Raw genomic sequence first — 19,828 nt, forward strand, 5'->3', positions numbered from 1 at the left:
GGCCCCAGATTACAAAGATTGTATGCTTCAGAGGCTACAGCTAGGCATATGAGGTGGCATGCAGAGCACCGCACTAAAGATGGAGAGATGATACATCCGTCCGATGCTAAAGCGTGGTTGACATTTAACGACATGCATCCAGACTTTGCAATGGAGACTCGAAACGTGCGGCTTGGTCTGTGTACAGATGGTTTTAACCTCTTTGGAAGTTTCGGTCAACAGTATTCATCGTGGCTTGTCATTGTCACACCATACAATCTTCCGCCATGGATGTGCATGAAGCCGTATATGTTCTTGACCGTGATTGTCCCTGGGCCGAGTAATCCAAAGCACAACATTGACTTATATCTTCAACCACTAATAGAAGAGCTGAATATGTTGTGGGAGGAGGGTATTTGTACATTTGATGTGTCAAGAAAGAAGAATTTCCAACTGCGAGCAGCTTTAATGTAGACGATCAATGACTTTCCAGCTTATTCGATGTTGTCCAGGTGGAGTACTGCGGGCCGATATGCTTGCCCTTACTGCATGGATGATTCACAAGCCTTCTACCTTACGCATAGCAAGAAGATGTGTTGGTTTGATTGTCATAAAAGGTTTTCAGATAGATTTCATCCTTATAGTAGAAATAGAACAAATTTCAGATCATGCGTTGTTGAGAAAAGAGATCCGCCTGTTATTTGGACTGGACATAAATTGCTTGATGAATTAGACCAGTTTGGTTTTTTGAGAGTCAATGAAGAAGATGCACCGGAACATAATAAAGAGGTTAGTAAGTACTCTGCTGGATGGAAGAAGAGGAGCATATTCTGGGATTTGCCATATTGGAAAACTAACATGATTCGACATAATTTGGATGTTATGCACATAGAGAAGAATGTATTTGATAACATTTTCAACACTTTGTTGTGTGTGCCTAGTAAAACAAAGGATTACATCAAGGGTAGACACGATCTGCGTGAACTTGATATACGTTCAGATTAGCATCCTGTAGGTCCGTGTACTCTCAAACCTTTATAGAATTAATAATTAATAATAATCCATATAACATCTTATTATGATTATATACAGGTACGTCTATTCCTAAAGCTTCCTATACATTAAATGAACAACAGATGTGTGCTTTGCTTCAATGGTTGAAGAGTATTAGATTTCCCGATGGTTATGTGTCCAATATGGCAAGGAATTTTGACATGGCCAAGCATCAATTGTTCGGTATGAAAAGTCACGACTGTCATGTTTTCATATAACGCTTAATTTCAATTGCATTCAGAGAATTGCTACCGGTGAAGGTTTGGGAAGCTCTTACCGAGTTGAGCTTATATTTTAGAAGTTTGGCAACTACAAAGCTATTTGTGGAGGATTTGAGGAAGATGGAATCAGATATTTCGATTATCATCTGCAAACTAGAGACTATATTTCCGCCCACATTCTTTAATAGCACGGAACACCTTCTTATCCATTTGGCATATGAGGCTAGGATTGCAGGACCGATCCAATACAGATGGATGTATCTATTTGAGAGGTATATGATTTATATACCTTAGACATTTGAGAGGTATATAAATCATACAGATGGATTGCAGGACCGGTCCAATACAGATGGGCAGATATTCCGATTATTCTACCGGAGAACTAATTTTCCATACAGGTACCTTAGACATTTGAAACTAAATGTGAAAAATAAAGCTCATGTTGAAGCGTTGATATGCAACGCATATTTAATCGAGGGAATGTAATATATTAATAATTCGGAGGAATATAATAAAGTTTTATTAAATATTACAAAATATTAAATAATTACATATAAATAATTAAATTACTCTTCATCACTAAAATAGTCGTCGTTCTCAACATCTTCATCTTCGGATTCTTCGTTTTCTGACAGTATAAGATCGACATCTTCTTCAGTATCTTCATCATTATCAAGCACCTGTTGAACAATTTCGCCAGATGGATCAAGAAGCGGTGTTTGGGAAACATCTTCTTCAATTTCAATACGGTCCCTATTTTCTTCTTGGAAAGCAGCATCTTTGGATTTCTGTTCTATTTCTTTGTCAAATTTATTTTGTTTGACTTTTCAAACCGCTCTCCAATCTTTTAAATTTTGTCTTGTACTCGGATATGGAAGATAATATACTTGACATGCTTGACTTGCCAACACAAATGGATCATATAAACGATAAGAGTGACCCTGATGTATGTCTACTAATATCGTTTATGAATTTTTGTTCCGTGGCTGTTTCCAGTAGTAGTTGGGTCATACCAATGATATTTGAACAACGTTACTCTTTCGATAGTTATCCCCGGGTATTCAACCTCTACAATTTCAAACAATTGCCCGTAAAAATCTTCTTCGTCACGACTGTTGTCAGTTGCTTTGACGCACACTCCACTATTGTCTGCAGATTTATTTGTTGCATGAAGTACTGTATGGAATCTATATCCGTTTGTGTAACAGACATTGTAACTCCGAGCATGTTTAAGTGGTCCTTCAGCCATTTGCTTCAAAATGTCACTGTTCACTCGGCTATCGAATGATCCTTGTCTTGCCTGTCAGATAAATGAAAATAACTCTATGAATTTAATTAACGTAATGCTGACATACATAATAATTAACGTAAAAGATGAACATACTGCTGTTCTGAACGCATTTGTAAAATTCTCTTACACAAACGCTTCAATCCTTTGACTTAACTAATTCGGTTGATGTCTTTGAATTGAACTTTTAAACTCAAATACAAATACATCGACCTCTGGACAGTTCATTAGCACGTATCTATGTGCAATCTTGTAATCTCTTTCATCTAAAATATATGCTTTTCATTTTCAATGAAATCTTATTGGATGACTAGACATTGTGAACACACCGGTTACAATAATGTTGTAACTTCCATCATCATTCCTAAGAAGGTCTCTAACCCTGCATCGCACATGTGGCTCAAAATAATGGAAAGTCTGGATGCATGTCGTTAAATGTCAACCACGCTTTAGCATCGGACGGATGTATCATCTCTCCATCTTTAGTGCGGTGCTCTGCATGCCACCTCATATGCCTAGCTGTTGCCTCTGAAGCATACAATCTTTGTAATCTGGGGCCCAGGGGAAATAATGAAATTGTTTCCTCGAAACCTTATCGCCTTTACTGTTTCTTCTCCGTCTAGAAGTTTCACAAATATTACAGCAAGTTGCATTTGCATTATTCCCCCAATATATCATACATCCATTAGGACAACAATCTATCTTCTCAACGGGTAATCCAAGGGCAGCTATTTGTTTTTTCGTTTCATAGAAGTTGTTTACCATCGTATACTATTCTGGTAACACTTCGTTCACAATTACACAAATATCGTCGTAACACCTCTCAGTGAGACGATGGTCTGTCTTCAGGTTTGTAAGTCGACCAATAATAGACATCGTGGTGTGATTTTTACAACCTTTAAATAAAGGACTATTTACAAAATTTAACATTTCAAAGAACTGTCAACACTGACGTTTGGATATTCGTCAATGTGTACCGGTGGTTCATAATCTACTGACACTACATCATACTGGGACGGAAGAAATTGATGGTAAGTGTCTGGAAATACACTAACTACTGCATCATGCACCATCTGTGTGTATGGATTTGGATTGTTTGACGATTGCTCTCCCACTACCGCTACAACATTAAATGTTGTTCCTATCTCTGTGTTTTGATGATATTCCCATTTATAATAATTTTCAACAAACCCCCTTCTCATTAGATGTTCTCTTATTTCATCTGATTCTTTATATCAACAATTTTTACACTTTTTACAAGGACATCTAATCTCACAACTCATGCTATTTGTACGAGCAAAATCTTAAAACTCTTCCAACCCTCTCATAAATCTTAAACTAAACTTTCCATTTTTTCGTCGGTTGTACATCCAACTTCTTTCTTGCCTAAAATTCATTTTTAACACCTATATATAATAAAATAATATAATTATTCAACTGATTAGTAAAGTAAGTTAATGACAATCAAAATATATAAAACAATTCATGAAAATAACATTATATGATAATAATATAATTATTCTAATAACAATTATTAAAGCAAATTAATGACAATAAAAATAAAATATAAAATAATAAAATATATAAAAAAATCATGTAAGTAACAAAGGAAATAAAATATGTACTAATTAAATAATAAAATTAAATCAAATTAATGATAATAAAAATTAAATATAAATAATAAAAACAAAAAGAACAACTCATGTAAATATAAAAAAGAAGCTACATGATAAGAAAATCACTAACCACTTCTAATTTTTTAATTTCCGAAATATACAACGCATAACAATTATGCGCCTTATTTATACAAAACATGGCGACAACACGGCGATTACAAACCCATCGCCATTTTTCAAATTCAAACAAGTGGCGACCAAAGAGCTTCCAATCTGTCCGTCGCTTGCTTATATTTAAAAAAAAATTAAAACAAAAAAGAAAGCGACGATATGGCGATCACGGACCTCGTTGCCAACAATTAAAATAAAAATAAAAGGAAAATACTGTCCTTTGGCGATCAAATGGCGACCACAGCAGCCCGTCAGAGTATTTAAAAAAAAATAAAAATACTGTCGTTTCTACGACAACATGGCGACCAAAAACCCCGTCGCCAAGTATTTAAAATAAAATAAAATAAAAACTGTCCTTGGCGACTGAGTAGCGACCAATTCCCTCGTCGCCAAATCTCTTTCTTAGTTGGCGACTAATCTTTCCCTCGCCTATTCGTGGCGACCAACCTCTCCCCTCGCCATTTTGCCATCGCTATTTCAATTGTTTTTTGTTTTAGCTAAAACAAGAGCAAGGGGTATGCTTCCACTTTAATTGAGGAACACCCAAAAAAAATGACAAGTATGCTTAGAATCAAATAAGAAAGCCCAGCAGAAAATTTTTAAGGTAGTGCAATGGTGTATAATTGAACTCCATTTTGGAGGAGTATTTAAAATTTTAAGTGGATCAAGAGGAACATTTTCCTATGCTTGGACTTATAGAACCTATCATTTGGATAACAGTTTCCCATTGTGACACTCCCACTAAAAGAATTGTAACTTAATAGTAGTCAAAGGAGTGGTTCTATATATTAGGAATATGTTTTCAGTGATGAAACTAGGGCGTGCAAAAGACACTTAAAATACCTAAATAAGAAGAATTATATAGAATGATTGTTGGTATATTAGAAGTGCTTAAATCTTGCGTGAGAAAAGACTTCAAACCTTGCAATACAACGTTAGTCTTCCCCGGGTGGTTTCCCCGAAAGCTCTTCCCACGCTCAAGTCAGATCGGGAAAGAGAAATTAAGAAGTGAATGATGACTGAATAAGAACAAGATTTATGGATTGTAGGATGAATTCTAGGGAATTGATTATGTATTTGATTAATTGTAATATGTAGATTGGTTGTATATCTTGGAAGAGTAACAATGGGTAAATGTATCCTTAGGGTAAAATGAGCTACTATGAAGTATTTATAGGGAAAGCTAACGGGTTAAATTGGTAATTTAACATAAGGAGTAATGGACATCATAGGGGTATTGGTCCAGGTTGGCCCGCCATAATGGATCTAGCGTTTTATTGAGATTACTTGAGGAATAAGTTACGATTGACAGATTATTGAGTCCACGTAGCAGCTGATAAGGATTAGGATAACGAGGTATTTTAGTTATTTTTACTATAAATAATAAATAAATAAATGTTACTTATAACATTTAGCCCTGGCAGGAAAGATGATGTGGAAAAAATACCCAATTAACTTAAAACATCTTTTATTTATGTGGAAATAATACCTGCTAAGGATTGATACAGTATACGATGTAAAAACTAAAAAATCAGAAAGAGGGTCCGGCTTTCAGATCCTATGGATCATTTTCTATAATATGAATGCTGACTGGATCATATGTTTCGGATGGTCATGGAAGACAAACTAGTTAAATCCCCTAAACGAGGTCTAACTTGTAGATAACAGGTCGCATCCTATGTCTCGCATGACTTCAGCTTTTTTGCATTAACTGGACCTAAAATTAGTTCCAAATTTCATACACCCCGGATTCAATGGTACAAATTGAGTCTTTGATAGCTCGGATCAACTTATGTTTGGTCTGCATCTTCCATAATATGGACATATGCGACTTGTTTGACTTGGTGAGTCCCGGATAAGGGGCCAACTTTCAAATAACACAGACATAAGATGACTTGGATATTTTCAGCACTTAAAAAGATTATCCCTAATTTCTACCCTTGAGCTAAGAATAGGGTATGAATGTTATAAGTCATGGACCATAGATGTTACACAAATCTCCAATTACTTAGAATATTTTTCCTCATTTTTCATCTTGGGACCAAAAGAGGGGTGCGACATTTCGATGTTCCGCAAATCCCATATCTTGTGCATTCTCATACTTGAATAAATTAGCATTAATTTCACCTGTTTGGACTTGAAAGGAGGGTCTGACTTTCACTTAATTCGGACCACACGTAATATGGAAGTCCTCTAAAACTTTGAATATTTTTCCCCATTTTCATTGTGGTGGTTTAATGTAGGGTATACCAATGCTTGGGGCTGCCGTGCATCAATGTTGATTTAATGTAGGACCAAGTTTGCAATTTGAACATTAAGACTTCTTTTGATCTTGTTTTTGAGTTAAAAGAAGTTTAATAATAATATTAATACCCCGTAATGCACATTAGAAGAGACGATATTGATAGAGTATGCTAGGATAGACATTCAACTTGAAAGGAAACCAGTTAACGTCCAACTCAATTGGATACCAACAAAGACTCTAACCAACGTGTTTCTTCTCTCAGCATTCAAAATCGATCTAAAGATTGATAAGCGTAAGTCATTTATTACCTCATTTTCCCGAAATATCATATCATTGTCGAACCATAATCTGTGATTTTATAGGAATTGCCAAGGAACAATTAAGGGAAAAACACTCCGACTTAATGAAGAAGATCAACATTATGCGAATGGCCCATACTGCGGACAAGAGGGTCACTTCTGATAAATCGCATCCAACCCTTCGTAAGGTTTGTTACTTTAATGTTTATTTTAAGTTTATTTTGATTTCTCGAAATTTTCTAACAATCTTCTTTTACAAAATTCGAGGAAAGTGACCGAGGGGTTAGAAGACTCGCCTTCCAATGAGAAGGCGCGAGTTTTGCTGGAGAAAAGGAAATCCATTCCACCTCCTTCAAAAATAAAGCGGAAAGAGCCTCATAAGAAATCTAAGGCTCATAAAAGAACCAGAAGTTTTCAACATAAGACCCAATATTGGCCCGTAAAGAAGCTTTTAAACCTAAAATAGATGAACATGCGGTAACACTATAATGGATAGAATTAGGAACCAAAAGTTTGGAGAAAACTTAAGGCTGATAAAGACTTTTGACACCCCGTAAGATGGATCAAACTTAAGGCTGATAAAGACTTTTGACACCCCGTAAGATGGATCGAAAGCATCATATTCGGCCAATTCTGGAAAACAAATAAAAAATGATTTTCCGTTTCTCAATTATTTGCTAAACTGCTCCTAATGTTTTTCAATAAAAATCAAAACTTTAACTCTATAAAATAAAAGCACTATTGGATTTGCATGATTTTCAATTTTTAACTTCAAAAAGTCTAAACTTTTCAACTCAAAATCAAAGCTTTAAATTTTAAAAACATTTTTAAGGTTTATTAGATTAATCGAAACTTAAAAGGCAGTAAAATGAAGAAAATGGTGGGAAAAGAGGAATAAGAAAGTACCTGAAGGTGACTATTACGCGGCGAACTCTAGGAGGCAGGTGGCAGGCGGCAAGTGGCAGCCTATACAAACGACAGTCGGCAGGTTTAGGGTTTAAATGAGTAAAAACTTGGGGAGAATGAATAAAGTTTTTGATGAGTAAAGTATAATTTATTTTAACAATATTATCTTCACCATTGTTGAAAGCACAAGTTTTTGATGAATGAAGTTGGGGAGAAGGATTAAAGTTGGGCAGATTCAGTAAGAATGAATAAAGTTGGGGAGAATGACTGAATGAGTAAAGTGATCAAGGTTAGAAGGTTTGGGGTTGAAATGAGTAATGTTGAGACGGTAGACAGTGACTTAATTAATTTTTTATAAGAAATTCTCATAGAGGCACGTGCCTATAGGCCCTACCGTGGGTCCGCCTCAGCCTCAAGGTAGGGATGGTCACGGGTCCAAAATCCTATTAGACCCACCCCAAACCCATTACTTTTTAAAAGGCTTGGATCTCATTTTAAAGATTCATCGGGTTCGGGTCGAATTTGGATCACAAAAAATAATTACGGGTTTGGGTCTAGGTCTAGATCCTCAGTAGGGGACCTTAAACCCTACTATGATGCATCTGAATTGGGGACAATTCGAGCTAAAGGAGGGAATGCACCAAAAAAACCCTCAATATGTGAGCAGGATACAAATAATGTGATAATCAAAAACAACAACAACAAAGACACAAACACTGAAGTTGATCAACAATCCAGTACAGCCCAAGCAAACATGGAAATTGAAATTAATGATCAATTGTTCAATTGCATGAACATACATGGCTTACATAGGAGCACGTATAGTCTTGTACTTAGAGAAGACATGCTAAATAAAGACTCAACAGAAGCCCAGCAAGGGCCCAGCAGCCACAGAAAATAACAGAAGACCAACAACTACAGAAGGCCCAACAAACTCCTGTTTTATCTGTTTTTTTTTTCTGACACATGATGTGTCAAATTATAAAACATTAGGCGCTCTTCTTTTATAGCCGTTGAGGATTGTGGCCAAGTCTATAAATAAGGCTCTCCTCCCATTTGTAGCATTCATTCATCATTTTAATAATAATTCAATCATTTCATTCAAATTTGCAAAGTGTGTTTCTGTTTTCTATCTTGCAAGGCTGTGTGCATTCAAGCCTCAAGAGATTCATACTTCTCCAAGATCACGGTTGATCATTGAGAGATTTGTGAGGATTAGGCCTTGTATTTCTTAGGAAATCAGTGTCTCATTCCAAGGATAGGCAGTCATCAAATATTGCTTAGAAATCAGCCCAATTCAGACAGTCTGATCAAGAAGCAATCTGTTCTTTATTGCCTAATTGGGTCTACATTTGAATAATAATTGTAACCATCATTCTCCTCTTCATACTTGGTGCACCATTAAAATTTAACGGGTTCGAATTCAGGTCTCACTAGACCCGCTTCAAAATCGCCCCATAACCATCCCTACCTCGGGGTCACTATGCAAATTTTAAAAATATATTTTTACCACGTTGAAAAGTAAAAAATTCCCACATGTGGAATTTCTCTTTTCTATTTTTTGATTTTATCCCAAAATTCTAGATGACTGAAATAATTGATAGTAGTGAATAGAAGTGCTTCCTACAATTCCTAGTCGAGATATTGATAATGATCTCAAAATTGGCATTCCATTTAAAGTTGAAGAAGACGCTTATGACTATTACAAAGCATATGCAGTTGACAAGGAATTTTCATAACACAATTTTCATATTGGCTTGTGCTTTTTATGCATGCTAGATGAGGCTACTGAGAGCTTTCTTTGGCTCTTCTAAAATTGCCGATGAAAGAGATGGGCAATCGACCTCGAATTACAAAGTTTACTGATCAAGACATGTCATATTCAACGCCATTCAACATGTATTTCCCAATCGCGCTTGCGTATGTTCACTCATACCTTGAATGTTCTCAGCATAAATGGCCTGGATTTTATTCCTTCTAATTATTATATCCTTAGAAGATGGACATAGGATCTGTGAAAAAGAAGATAAGATATTTTATGATTAATTACCCAGCACAATTAGCCATCAACAAAACAAATTGAAAAGAATTTAAATAAATTCAATCATATTCAATTTAAAATTAAAGAACAAGTAGTAAACCAAGTTGCACACACTTGCAGATCACTGCTACAAATACAACAAATGCCAACAGATCAATTGAGCACTAGATTCAGTATTGCAAACTGTTCAGATATGCAAATGCACTAAATTTAGTATTGCAAATTGTCTAGATTTAAACCCTAAATAAATTTAAAGCCAAAAATCCTAAATTGATTAACAAATGTAAATGGGTACTTGTTATTTCCCCTAGATCAGTCATCTTCTACTACTGCTTGAAATGATCTCCATTTCTTTATCTAATACCAACTAAGCCCCTTTCAACATTGTTACTTTCCCCAGTATTATCAAGGCTTTTTCTTTTTTTTTTAGCCACAACAAACAATCTTCAACAAGATCATTATAATTTTTATTTCCTCACTACAATCAAGTTTTCTTGACCAAGATTCTGACTGTCAAGAGTCATGTATGTTTCTCTAAAGAGTAAAGTTACTAATACAATCCACACAGTGAATCTTATAGTTTTGCTCCAATCATCCTGTACAGACACATTTCCTTTTCTTGTTTCTTGTATACATGGAAAACTCACGAATCACAATCTTATACATTTACCACTGACAATGATATGTTACGAGAAAAAATGTCACTAACAACAGTAAATTCAGTTAGGGGGTACATTATTACTGCCTTACCGGAGCTTTAGACCAAGTTGAATCAATCATTTGCCTATAAATATTATTATATGTAACTCAAGCAAGTCTCAATATCCAGACAGGTGATCTTTACTGCGATTATCAGAATTTTCTGTAAAGATAAAATGGTGCTTCAATTAATCAAATCAAAGGAACAAACAACAGCATTTCAATACCCAACCCAATATTATTATGAGTCACTCTCAACTAAACTCCACCTAAATGATCTTTGCAACATACAATCGTTTAAGAAAAAGTGTTATTTCCAAATTCCAATTAACAATTGATAGCAGATATGATCTTAAATCCACCTAAATAAAATGTGAACATGATCATTTAATGAGTCATTTCACGATAGTCTATTATTATTCAAAATCAAAGAAATAAAAATCTTGGCTCGCACGAAAATGAACGTTTATCGAAGAAACATGGTTGATTTTGATTCTTAACCCAACACAATGAAACTAAACATAAGAAAATATACAAAATTTTTAATAACATCAATGCCAAAGACTCAAAGCCTTTATCCCAACAATATAGGTTGACTACATAAAACTAAACAAATCAATTTGGAAATGTAGCTAACAACGACTCTACTTTGTTCAATCCTATTAAATACTAATCTACAATCGAAAATCCTATTCAATGATCATCTACGTATATGATCCTCTTCAATTTATTACAGTCTATTATCGTTTGATTTTATATGTCACAATTTTTTGTATGGTTCAAGAATTTATACATGATAGACTAAAGAAATTCAATAGTATTTACTCCATCTAATGGAGTTCGACATCTAAGGATACTTCACAAACAACACAAAGTAAAAGACATAGGCAACTCAATGCACAAAGCATTCCCACAAAGAACCTGAATTTAGGAAAGGGTCCCACATAGGGAAGTAAAGATAAATGACATGATATCGAAAATTAAAAAAGCCATAACAAGAATGAATGTATCACCTGTATTAGACTATTCTCCTTTCTTAGCTCTCTTTAGAAGCAATCAACTGTCTTCTTAGAACTTCATTTTCTCTTCTCAATTTCATCATCTTCTGCTTCATCATATCCAACTGCTTATCCGAAGATGATGACTGTCGATCAACCATTTTTGTCTTTGAAACAAGCAATTCTTTCTCCAATTCCCTAACTTTTTTACTCAATTCCTTCTTCTCTTCTTGCTCAGCAATAACACAATCCCTCAAGTCATCAACCTCTCCTCGATACTTCTCTTCAACATCCTTCAATCGATTCCTCAATGATATCAATTCATGATGCAGCTGATATATTGTAGCTTCATCGGACCCTTTTTGACTCAAAATCTCGTTAATTTGACCTTCCAAAACCCTGATTTTCTCATCATGGTTTTGGTTAAGTGATTCTATAGCAATCCGATGATCTTCATCCTTTCTGAACGATTCGCGAGTTAATTTCTGTAATTCCTCTTTCAAATTGTGAGATTTTCCTCTTTCTTGTAGTTGAAGTAGCAGATTGTTTAGGGTTTCAAGGTGGAAATCCTTCAAACGTTCATTTTCTCTGCTTAAAGTAGAGCATTTAAGCTCGAGAGATTGGCGACGATTGATTTCTGCATTGAAATTGGATTTTAGGGTTTGTATTTCGTTGATTCCAATTTCGAAATCGTTGGAGATTTGATCGGCGAGACAAAGCAAGTTCTCCATTTCTTCGTCATTTAATAGCGCCATTTTTCTATCTTCTTAATTTTTCAAATGGCAATTGAATATGCTGCTATTCATAATGCAATCGACCAAATGTCGATAAGAACCAAAACCAAAATTCTAACAACGATGGGCAATCAAACAAGTTGACAAATCCAATCAATTTGAATCAACGAATTCTTCCGGATATCATTACTAAATGAAAACCCTAAAATTTGGGGATGACTTTTTAGCTAGCCAATTCAATTGCTAATGTATCAAATATCAATATTGAGTCAATGTACAAATATTAACCTGTTTTTCATCGGTGCGTATGAGAATTTTAACAATTTGTCTGCTATATCATAGTAAATTGACAAAATGTTGATCTTAATATTCATTGCTCCGACGTGAAAGAAAAAACAATTTTCCCACTGAGCATTGTTTAGTGTGGATTTTAGTGGTTATGGTGCTCTGGATGAAAAGGAAGAAAAAAGTTACTATACGTTGTGAATGTAGTGAGAGCTTTGGGGGATGTTTGTAGAGCCGTTTAAATATCACCCAAGTCTAAAATTCAAACTGAAACCAAAATTTAATCAATCAGGATATGTGTTTCTTTTTAAGTTTTATCAAATCTGGCATTACTCAAACCGATTGATAATCGACATTTAAATGTTAACTAAGATTACCCAAACCTAATAGCGACCGACTTGAGTTATATTCGACCCGTATCATGCTCTAAACCGAACTCCATCCGACTAAAATTGATTTAACCCGAACGAATTTTTTATCGAACTACTATAAACCCGAACCAATTTTTAACATAAAAGTTTGATCGACTCATATTCAATCATCTTATTAGTTAATTTAATAAAGTGATAGATATTTTAATAAATCAAATTTTGTAAATACATGGTTTCATATATTTAGAGTTAATGATCAATGTTCAATGTATTTAAATATTTTCAATCAAATTAGTTGAAAAATAATAAAACTTTAATTTTAATTTACAATCAAACAAATAAACATGACAACGTAATAATCACTAATTGATTTGCATTTTAACTATTTTGCTTTAACTAAAGGGAATTTTATCATCAATTAAAAAATGATTAACAACTTAATCTAATATTAAATCGATCGATTGTATTTAGTAATTCGTAGCCAAATTGTACTTGAAAAACATACCCAAGCCGATTTGTACCCGATAAAACCGAACCAATTATTAATCGATGACAACCCGAGATCAATTGACACTCGACACAAACTTCAACCGAAATCGAACCGATGCTAACCCGATAGCTCGAGTAACTAATCTTCAACCAAACCGCGACTAACCAACCCGACCCGAGTGTACCCTGCCGTAACACGCGTCCGAAAAATAACCGATCCAAAATAAGATCAAACCGAAATGATACATGTCAGAAACCGACCCGATGTGGGAACAGGAATTTAAGGATAAAAAGTGGAATTGGGATTGGAAATTGTTTAAATATAGCTAGCCCAATCCCTTGTTTAATATATTAATAGGAATAGTTTGAAAATTATAATATCTTTTGTTTGTTAGATGGTGATGAGATTGAGAATAAAATAAAAATTTACGAATTTATCCTTTCTAAAAATAATTTTAAATTTGTAATATCTAATTTTAGTTTGTAAAATTTATGAATAACAATTATATAAACGTCTTTTAACATTTTTCCCCCAATTTCAACCCATCTAATATCAACTCCCTTGATAATAGATTGTTGGAAATTGATTAAGTGCTTATCCTATATTCCAATCTTAAATTTAATCCCAATCCCATAACCAAATATTGGAGATTTTACCTTTGGGTATTTTTAATCCCATTCTCACCTTCTAATCCCTCCTACAAAACACACCCTTTTTTAAAAAAAAAAAAGAAAAAAGGAATGTAGTGAGAGCTTATATATTCATTAGAGTATATAAGTTTTTAAATTGCATATTCATTGAAGTATATGACTATGGACTAATATTATACTAATACGATTAATATTATGTTAATAGATCTAATATGATACTTCTATGAATAATAATATAACAATACGACTAATAATAATATACTAAAGCAACTAATGCTATGATAATTACATGTTAATACGAATAATACATTATTGATATGATTAATAGTAAACCAAAAATATACAAATACACCTATATTACACTTAGTGATGGCCACGGACTGGATTGGGCTGGTTCCGGTTTCGATTTCATCCAATTCCGGTTCCTAAAAACTGGAACTTGATTCAGACCGTTAGGTTCTGGTTCTACTTTCAGGCGGTTCTAAATAGTTCCTTACAAGATTTTTAGTGGTTCAACTTTCGGGTTGGACGTGTCAAACCATCAGTTCAATTCTTTTTTGCTTTAAATATGAGAGATATTCTATATGGTAGTAACATAGTTTTAAGAAACGACTGTGGTAGCAAATCCTGAAAAAAAGTTCCACAACATAGCATTGTACGTTTGTACTATAGTTGTTCATGGGCGAGCTACCCGCAAGGCTTGACCCACTAGGTTTGAAAAATGAGCGAACTTGAACAATAATCTTTTTAAAAAAATTAATATTTGGACGGATAATGTCCGCCCGCTAAATTAAAAGAACGGGTAGCGACACATAAATAATGCCTGGGGGTAAATTCGGCTACCCCCATATTTTATAAGAGGGAATTCCACATGGCAGCATCCAACTTTCATGAAACACCAGTGATAGCACTTTTGTAAGAATATTTTACATGGTAGCATACAATTTATGCACTAACTGTCGTAGCATTTTCCGTTATATTCTTGTTAATTTCCGTTTAGTTCACCATTTTGTAAGATTTTTCCACATGGTAGCATCCAATTTATGCTCACAAATGTTTCATTTACCATTTTAAGTTTAATTAATCGTTTACAAAAGTGCTACCACTAGCATTTCATGAAAGTTGGATGCTACCATGTGAAATTTCTTTTATAAATATTTAAACTTCTACGTACTGATCAGTAAGGAACTGAAAACAAAGATAAAGGACACTCTCAAGTTAAAAAAACTCAAGTTATAAAAATGTGGGAGAAAAGTAATTGCAATATACTTTTCAGTTTAAATATCTACTCATCAAATAGAGATAAGAACTAAATGGGAATATTACCTTTTAGGCTCAAGTCATTCGGCTGGAAAAATGAGCAAAATGTGACAATAATTTCGAAAAAATTTTAATATTTGGATGAGTAATTCCCGAACGCTATATTTTAAATTTTTTATGTGTCAATTTATTTGCAGATCTCACTCGCTAAGTAAGATAGCAGTTAGCGACAAAAAAAAAATTCGCAATGGCAGACGGGCTTTACAAAATCGAGTCTGTGGGCAATGTTTTATGAGCAAGTCCGGTCCACTACTCGCGCATGAACACCTTTAGATTAAGTTTAAGGCCAAATACACGGTGCATTATTTGCAGATGAGTTTTAGTTAGGAACTAAACGCATCTCTAGCTAAATAAATGGGAATGATGAGAATTGATTATAAAGTTGTTGAGGAAATAAAAAAAATAGTTGGAAAAGAGAAATTAATATGGTGGGAGTTATTAATTTTAGTTGGAAGAAAAATTAATAAAATAAATAAAGATTAAATAATTGTAGATATAAAGTTTATGAGGTATAAAGTAGAATAAAATTAGTATAATAGACATTTATATTGTTTTATTGCTAAAAATAAAAATATAACAAGTAAACTGAAACTACTAAAAATGAAAAATGTAGCAAGTAATATGAAACGAAGGAACTATTAAAGTATAAGCTACTAGTAAAATACTCTTGCAATACACGGTTTTTTATAAAGTTTAACAATTATGAATACTCATGCGCAAATGTGATTCATGATAATTTAAGACTTGTAATTTGAGTTTATGAAGTTTGATGATTATGTGTTTAAAGTCATTTTTTAAATATTGAATAATCAATATTTTAGTAGATCTTATTAAGTAATAATTTTTTTATGATAAAAAAATAATTTTCTATTAATTGAGTATTATGCAAATATTTTTGTATGTGAATCAAATTTTCTATTTATTTTGATTTATAAAGACTTTATTTTTAAAATTGTTTATACATTCCCAGCTTAATTAATAACATATTATTATTAATTTAATTTATTTTTCTTTTATTTGGTTCAATTATATATTCTTATATACATATCAAAAAATATATATAAATTTTTATATAAGTACAACAGATATTAATGTAGAGTCTTTTTAATTATGCTAATTAGGCTCACACTTAAATAATACATACATAATAAATATTATATTTCAAATTTCATAAAGTCATATACTAACATTTGGAATCAAATGTTATATTCTAAATTAGGCATGCATAATGATATATTATATTAAAACATTCTTTATTTAAACTACCTTCAAATATATAATTTTTTGAATAAGGAAACTATTTTTATCTATAAGATTTCTCATCCAATTAAATAATTTCAAATAACAAGATTCTCATAGTTTGGTCATTTGTCATTTGCCTTCAAAATTAATAGTATTTATGATGACTAGTCTATATGCATATATAGTTCACAAGAAGAATCACTAAATAGCTTTGTGGCCTAGTGGTTGAAGTGTTTTATGTTGTCTAAAATAAGTGCCGAAAATAGATTCAATAATGGATTTTGAGGGTATGTTATTGAGTTCAACTTGATACATAATTTAGTACCACCTAGGGATGGAAGACTGTAAAATTATACAAGTTTTGCTCCACATCCTCCCCAGTATGGGTAATTATAGATATGAATTTGGTGGATAGTGGGTGGATATAGGTATGAAAAGTCCTATCTGCCAAGGATAGTGGGTAGGTAGTGGGTATGAGCTCTTACTCGCCCCATATCCACTTGCATCACCCATACCTTCCCGCTCCAAATCTACAAAGTACTAATTTATATCGATTTTTGATATTTTTATTAAAATTATCGACAAAAAATTAAGAATAATAATTTTATTTTGTTACATTGAATGTTTAACAGGAGTAAAATTTAGCCAAATAATTAAATTTGTAAAAAATTGCGATTTTATGGAACATATAGCGCGAACTTGGAGTGAATGTGAGATGGGTATAAGGTGGGCAGACTCATAAGAGGTATACCCAATAAGCCATAGTGAGTGAGGATGGGTTTGAATGCATACCCAGGTGTGCAGGCGTGGTTATGAAAATTTTACCACCATGCGTGGTGAATAGGTGATGGGTATTAACATTTTAAGTGAGTATGAATATAAGGAGAACATATCACACAAGTCCGTCTATTTTATCATCCCTAATACCACTTATCTGGTAGTTAATTGTGACTAGGTGGCTACCATTATTCCTGCGATGATTCGCTATACACCTATAACGATCATATTGTTACCATTTGTTTGGTTCCTTGTAAGTATTATGCCTTCTGCATAAGGGATGGCAATGTGAAATCGACTTGGATTATTCACCCCGACTTTGTTCCATATAAAACTTAAATTATTGTTTTAATTTCACCTTTATTCAAAGTCAGATTATTCATACTACCACTTTGCTTCAACTTTAATTCTAGGACCTTTTATAGAGTTCGAATTATTATTAAGCTTCATTCTTATCAATATTGTACTAATGATTTAAAAACATAAAAAATTAATAGAGTAGTCTTTCAAATACAACTTAATAAAGAAAATATGTCCTTAAAAAAATATGTCCTTCAGATTGAACTTAAAAAGGAAAATAGTCCTACAATTACAATTAAAGGAATTATTCCTTCAACTTCGCAAAGAAAACTCTAAAGTTTTGTTAACAAAAGAAAAATTACATAAATGATCAAGTCTTCAATTCTTCATACTCAACATCATTCAATTCATTTATAGTTTCCGACACAAGTTTATAAGTAATATAAGCATAAATGATGTAATTAGCCAAAAATAAATTTAAATAAAACAATATAAAACATACCCATTATCATTCTTCTATAGCTTCTGCTTCCCCATGTTAAAAAATTGATGCGTATTGAAGAGTATTCGTTTTAGTTTCTACAAATTAAAAATAATAAGATTAATAAATAAATAGTTATTAATGTCTTGAATGTACATACTAATGAAAATACTCGCCTACTACTTTGATGGCTCATTAAAACTTCAATAATCAATAGTGTTTGGAAAAATTCTACTACGGTGAGGTCCAATAATTTTACCACTAGTGCTATCATTTTAATTTGATACTGTCATAGCAACCTAATCCAGAGTAATATGTAATCAACTCCTACTCGAAATATAAGGCTTAAATCCAATGTTATTTTATACTATCACATTAATGATCAAAGTTGGATAAGTTTGTCTGTAAAATCAAAATAATAAAAAAATCCAATAATATTGCATTTGAAACTTTGACTATTATATTATTAACTGATATTTAAATTTGTGAACTTGACTTACTATGAAACACAAATTGAGCTTAGACTTTTTACTTGAATTTGACATTTGAAACTTGACTATTATATTATCGAATGTCGGATTGAGTCAGGTCGAAGTATCAGATTTTCTCTGAATCAGATTTGTCTGATATGTTTCCTCAAATTCGGAACGGGAAGGATCAATAGCAAATTTGGAGTGAATTGCCATCCCTATTCTCTACATATTAAAAAAAGAAAAAAAAAAAAAAAACCAACAGCAGATGCGTTTTGGGACTTTGGTGTCCTCATTTACATTGCATGTGAGAAGCACTCTACCCCTTTTCTCCCATACCATGGGCAATTGGCATTTATCCGTTATTTTATAATAAAAAGAGAAAATAAGTACTATCGGCTAACAGCAACAGAAATCCAAATGAAAGAAGGAAAACAAGGGGAATACAGTGAATATTTTTGGACCTAGATTTATACTAATACCATCAAACGTTAAATCTCACCTACTTGATTACTTCTATTTATACACTTCTATATCGCATTTCTGGTCATTCAAATCAAACATATTACTCAATTACATTTTTTAAACCCATCAAAACATATTTCTAATAATTGATTGTCTTTTTTGAGATTTTCATAGTAATTAATATGGCAAAGAATGTTGCACAATCACCATTGGAAAGGTCTAGCTTGCTCCCATTTGATCAAAGGCTAACTATGGCTAAGCGTTGTGCTCATGGTATGCATTCTTACACATAGCTACTTTTTTTTTCCATTTAAAGAAATTAAAATGTTTTATGAGAATCAAGTCCTGTCCTACTTACAGTAAATACTGTTTTTCAAATAACATTTTCGATTTAATTATAATTTATGTCTTTCATTCTCTTGACCTAGTATGTGATGTAATAAAATAATTATAGTTCTTTATAACTCCATAAATGATAAATATAGCACGAAAGCAATATAATAAGTTATACTCTTGAGCTTTATCTTTCTCATTTTACTAAATTTTTTACATATATGTATAAAAGTTGAGAAAATTTATGGAAAATAGTAAAACAAAGATCAAGATATAATTATGGTGTTTTAAATTATAATACAATAATAATTACTATATAATTTTTTCTAAGTTAGTAGTAGAATTGTCCACTTTAATTTGTTGACTAAGAAACTTTTTTGGACTCAATTTTCTA

At 32.8% G+C, this 19,828-nt stretch overlaps 2 protein-coding genes and 1 long non-coding RNA gene across 3 annotated transcripts in view; 1 reads left to right on the forward strand and 2 right to left on the reverse strand.

Annotated features, from left to right (window-relative positions):
- Nucleotides 1-4,268: 4,268 nt before the first annotated feature.
- Nucleotides 4,269-8,586, reverse strand: LOC130814540 (uncharacterized). Its single transcript, XR_009042450.1, has 2 exons — nt 7,779-8,586; nt 4,269-7,505 (listed from the first exon to the last, which is right to left on the reverse strand). It is a non-coding gene; the product is annotated as an uncharacterized LOC130814540 (long non-coding RNA).
- A 204-nt stretch (nt 8,587-8,790) lies between these two features.
- Nucleotides 8,791-12,780, reverse strand: LOC130814541 (protein At-4/1). Its single transcript, XM_057680640.1, has 2 exons — nt 11,532-12,780; nt 8,791-9,790 (listed from the first exon to the last, which is right to left on the reverse strand). Exon 1 carries the CDS (start codon nt 12,269-12,271, stop codon nt 11,555-11,557), a length of 717 nt encoding a protein of 238 aa, XP_057536623.1. The 5' UTR covers nt 12,272-12,780; the 3' UTR covers nt 8,791-9,790; nt 11,532-11,554.
- A 6,394-nt stretch (nt 12,781-19,174) lies between these two features.
- Nucleotides 19,175-19,828, forward strand: part of LOC130814542 (early nodulin-93-like) — a 1,922-nt gene continuing 1,268 nt past the window's right edge. The window contains exon 1 of the mRNA XM_057680641.1: nt 19,175-19,374. Within this exon, the coding sequence (XP_057536624.1) occupies nt 19,284-19,374 (91 nt within the window). The 5' untranslated portion in view covers nt 19,175-19,283. The remainder of the gene's footprint in view (nt 19,375-19,828) is intronic.

Source organism: Amaranthus tricolor, chromosome 6 (assembly GCF_026212465.1).
Source record: "Amaranthus tricolor cultivar Red isolate AtriRed21 chromosome 6, ASM2621246v1, whole genome shotgun sequence".
Classification (NCBI taxonomy): Eukaryota; Viridiplantae; Streptophyta; class Magnoliopsida; order Caryophyllales; family Amaranthaceae; genus Amaranthus; species Amaranthus tricolor.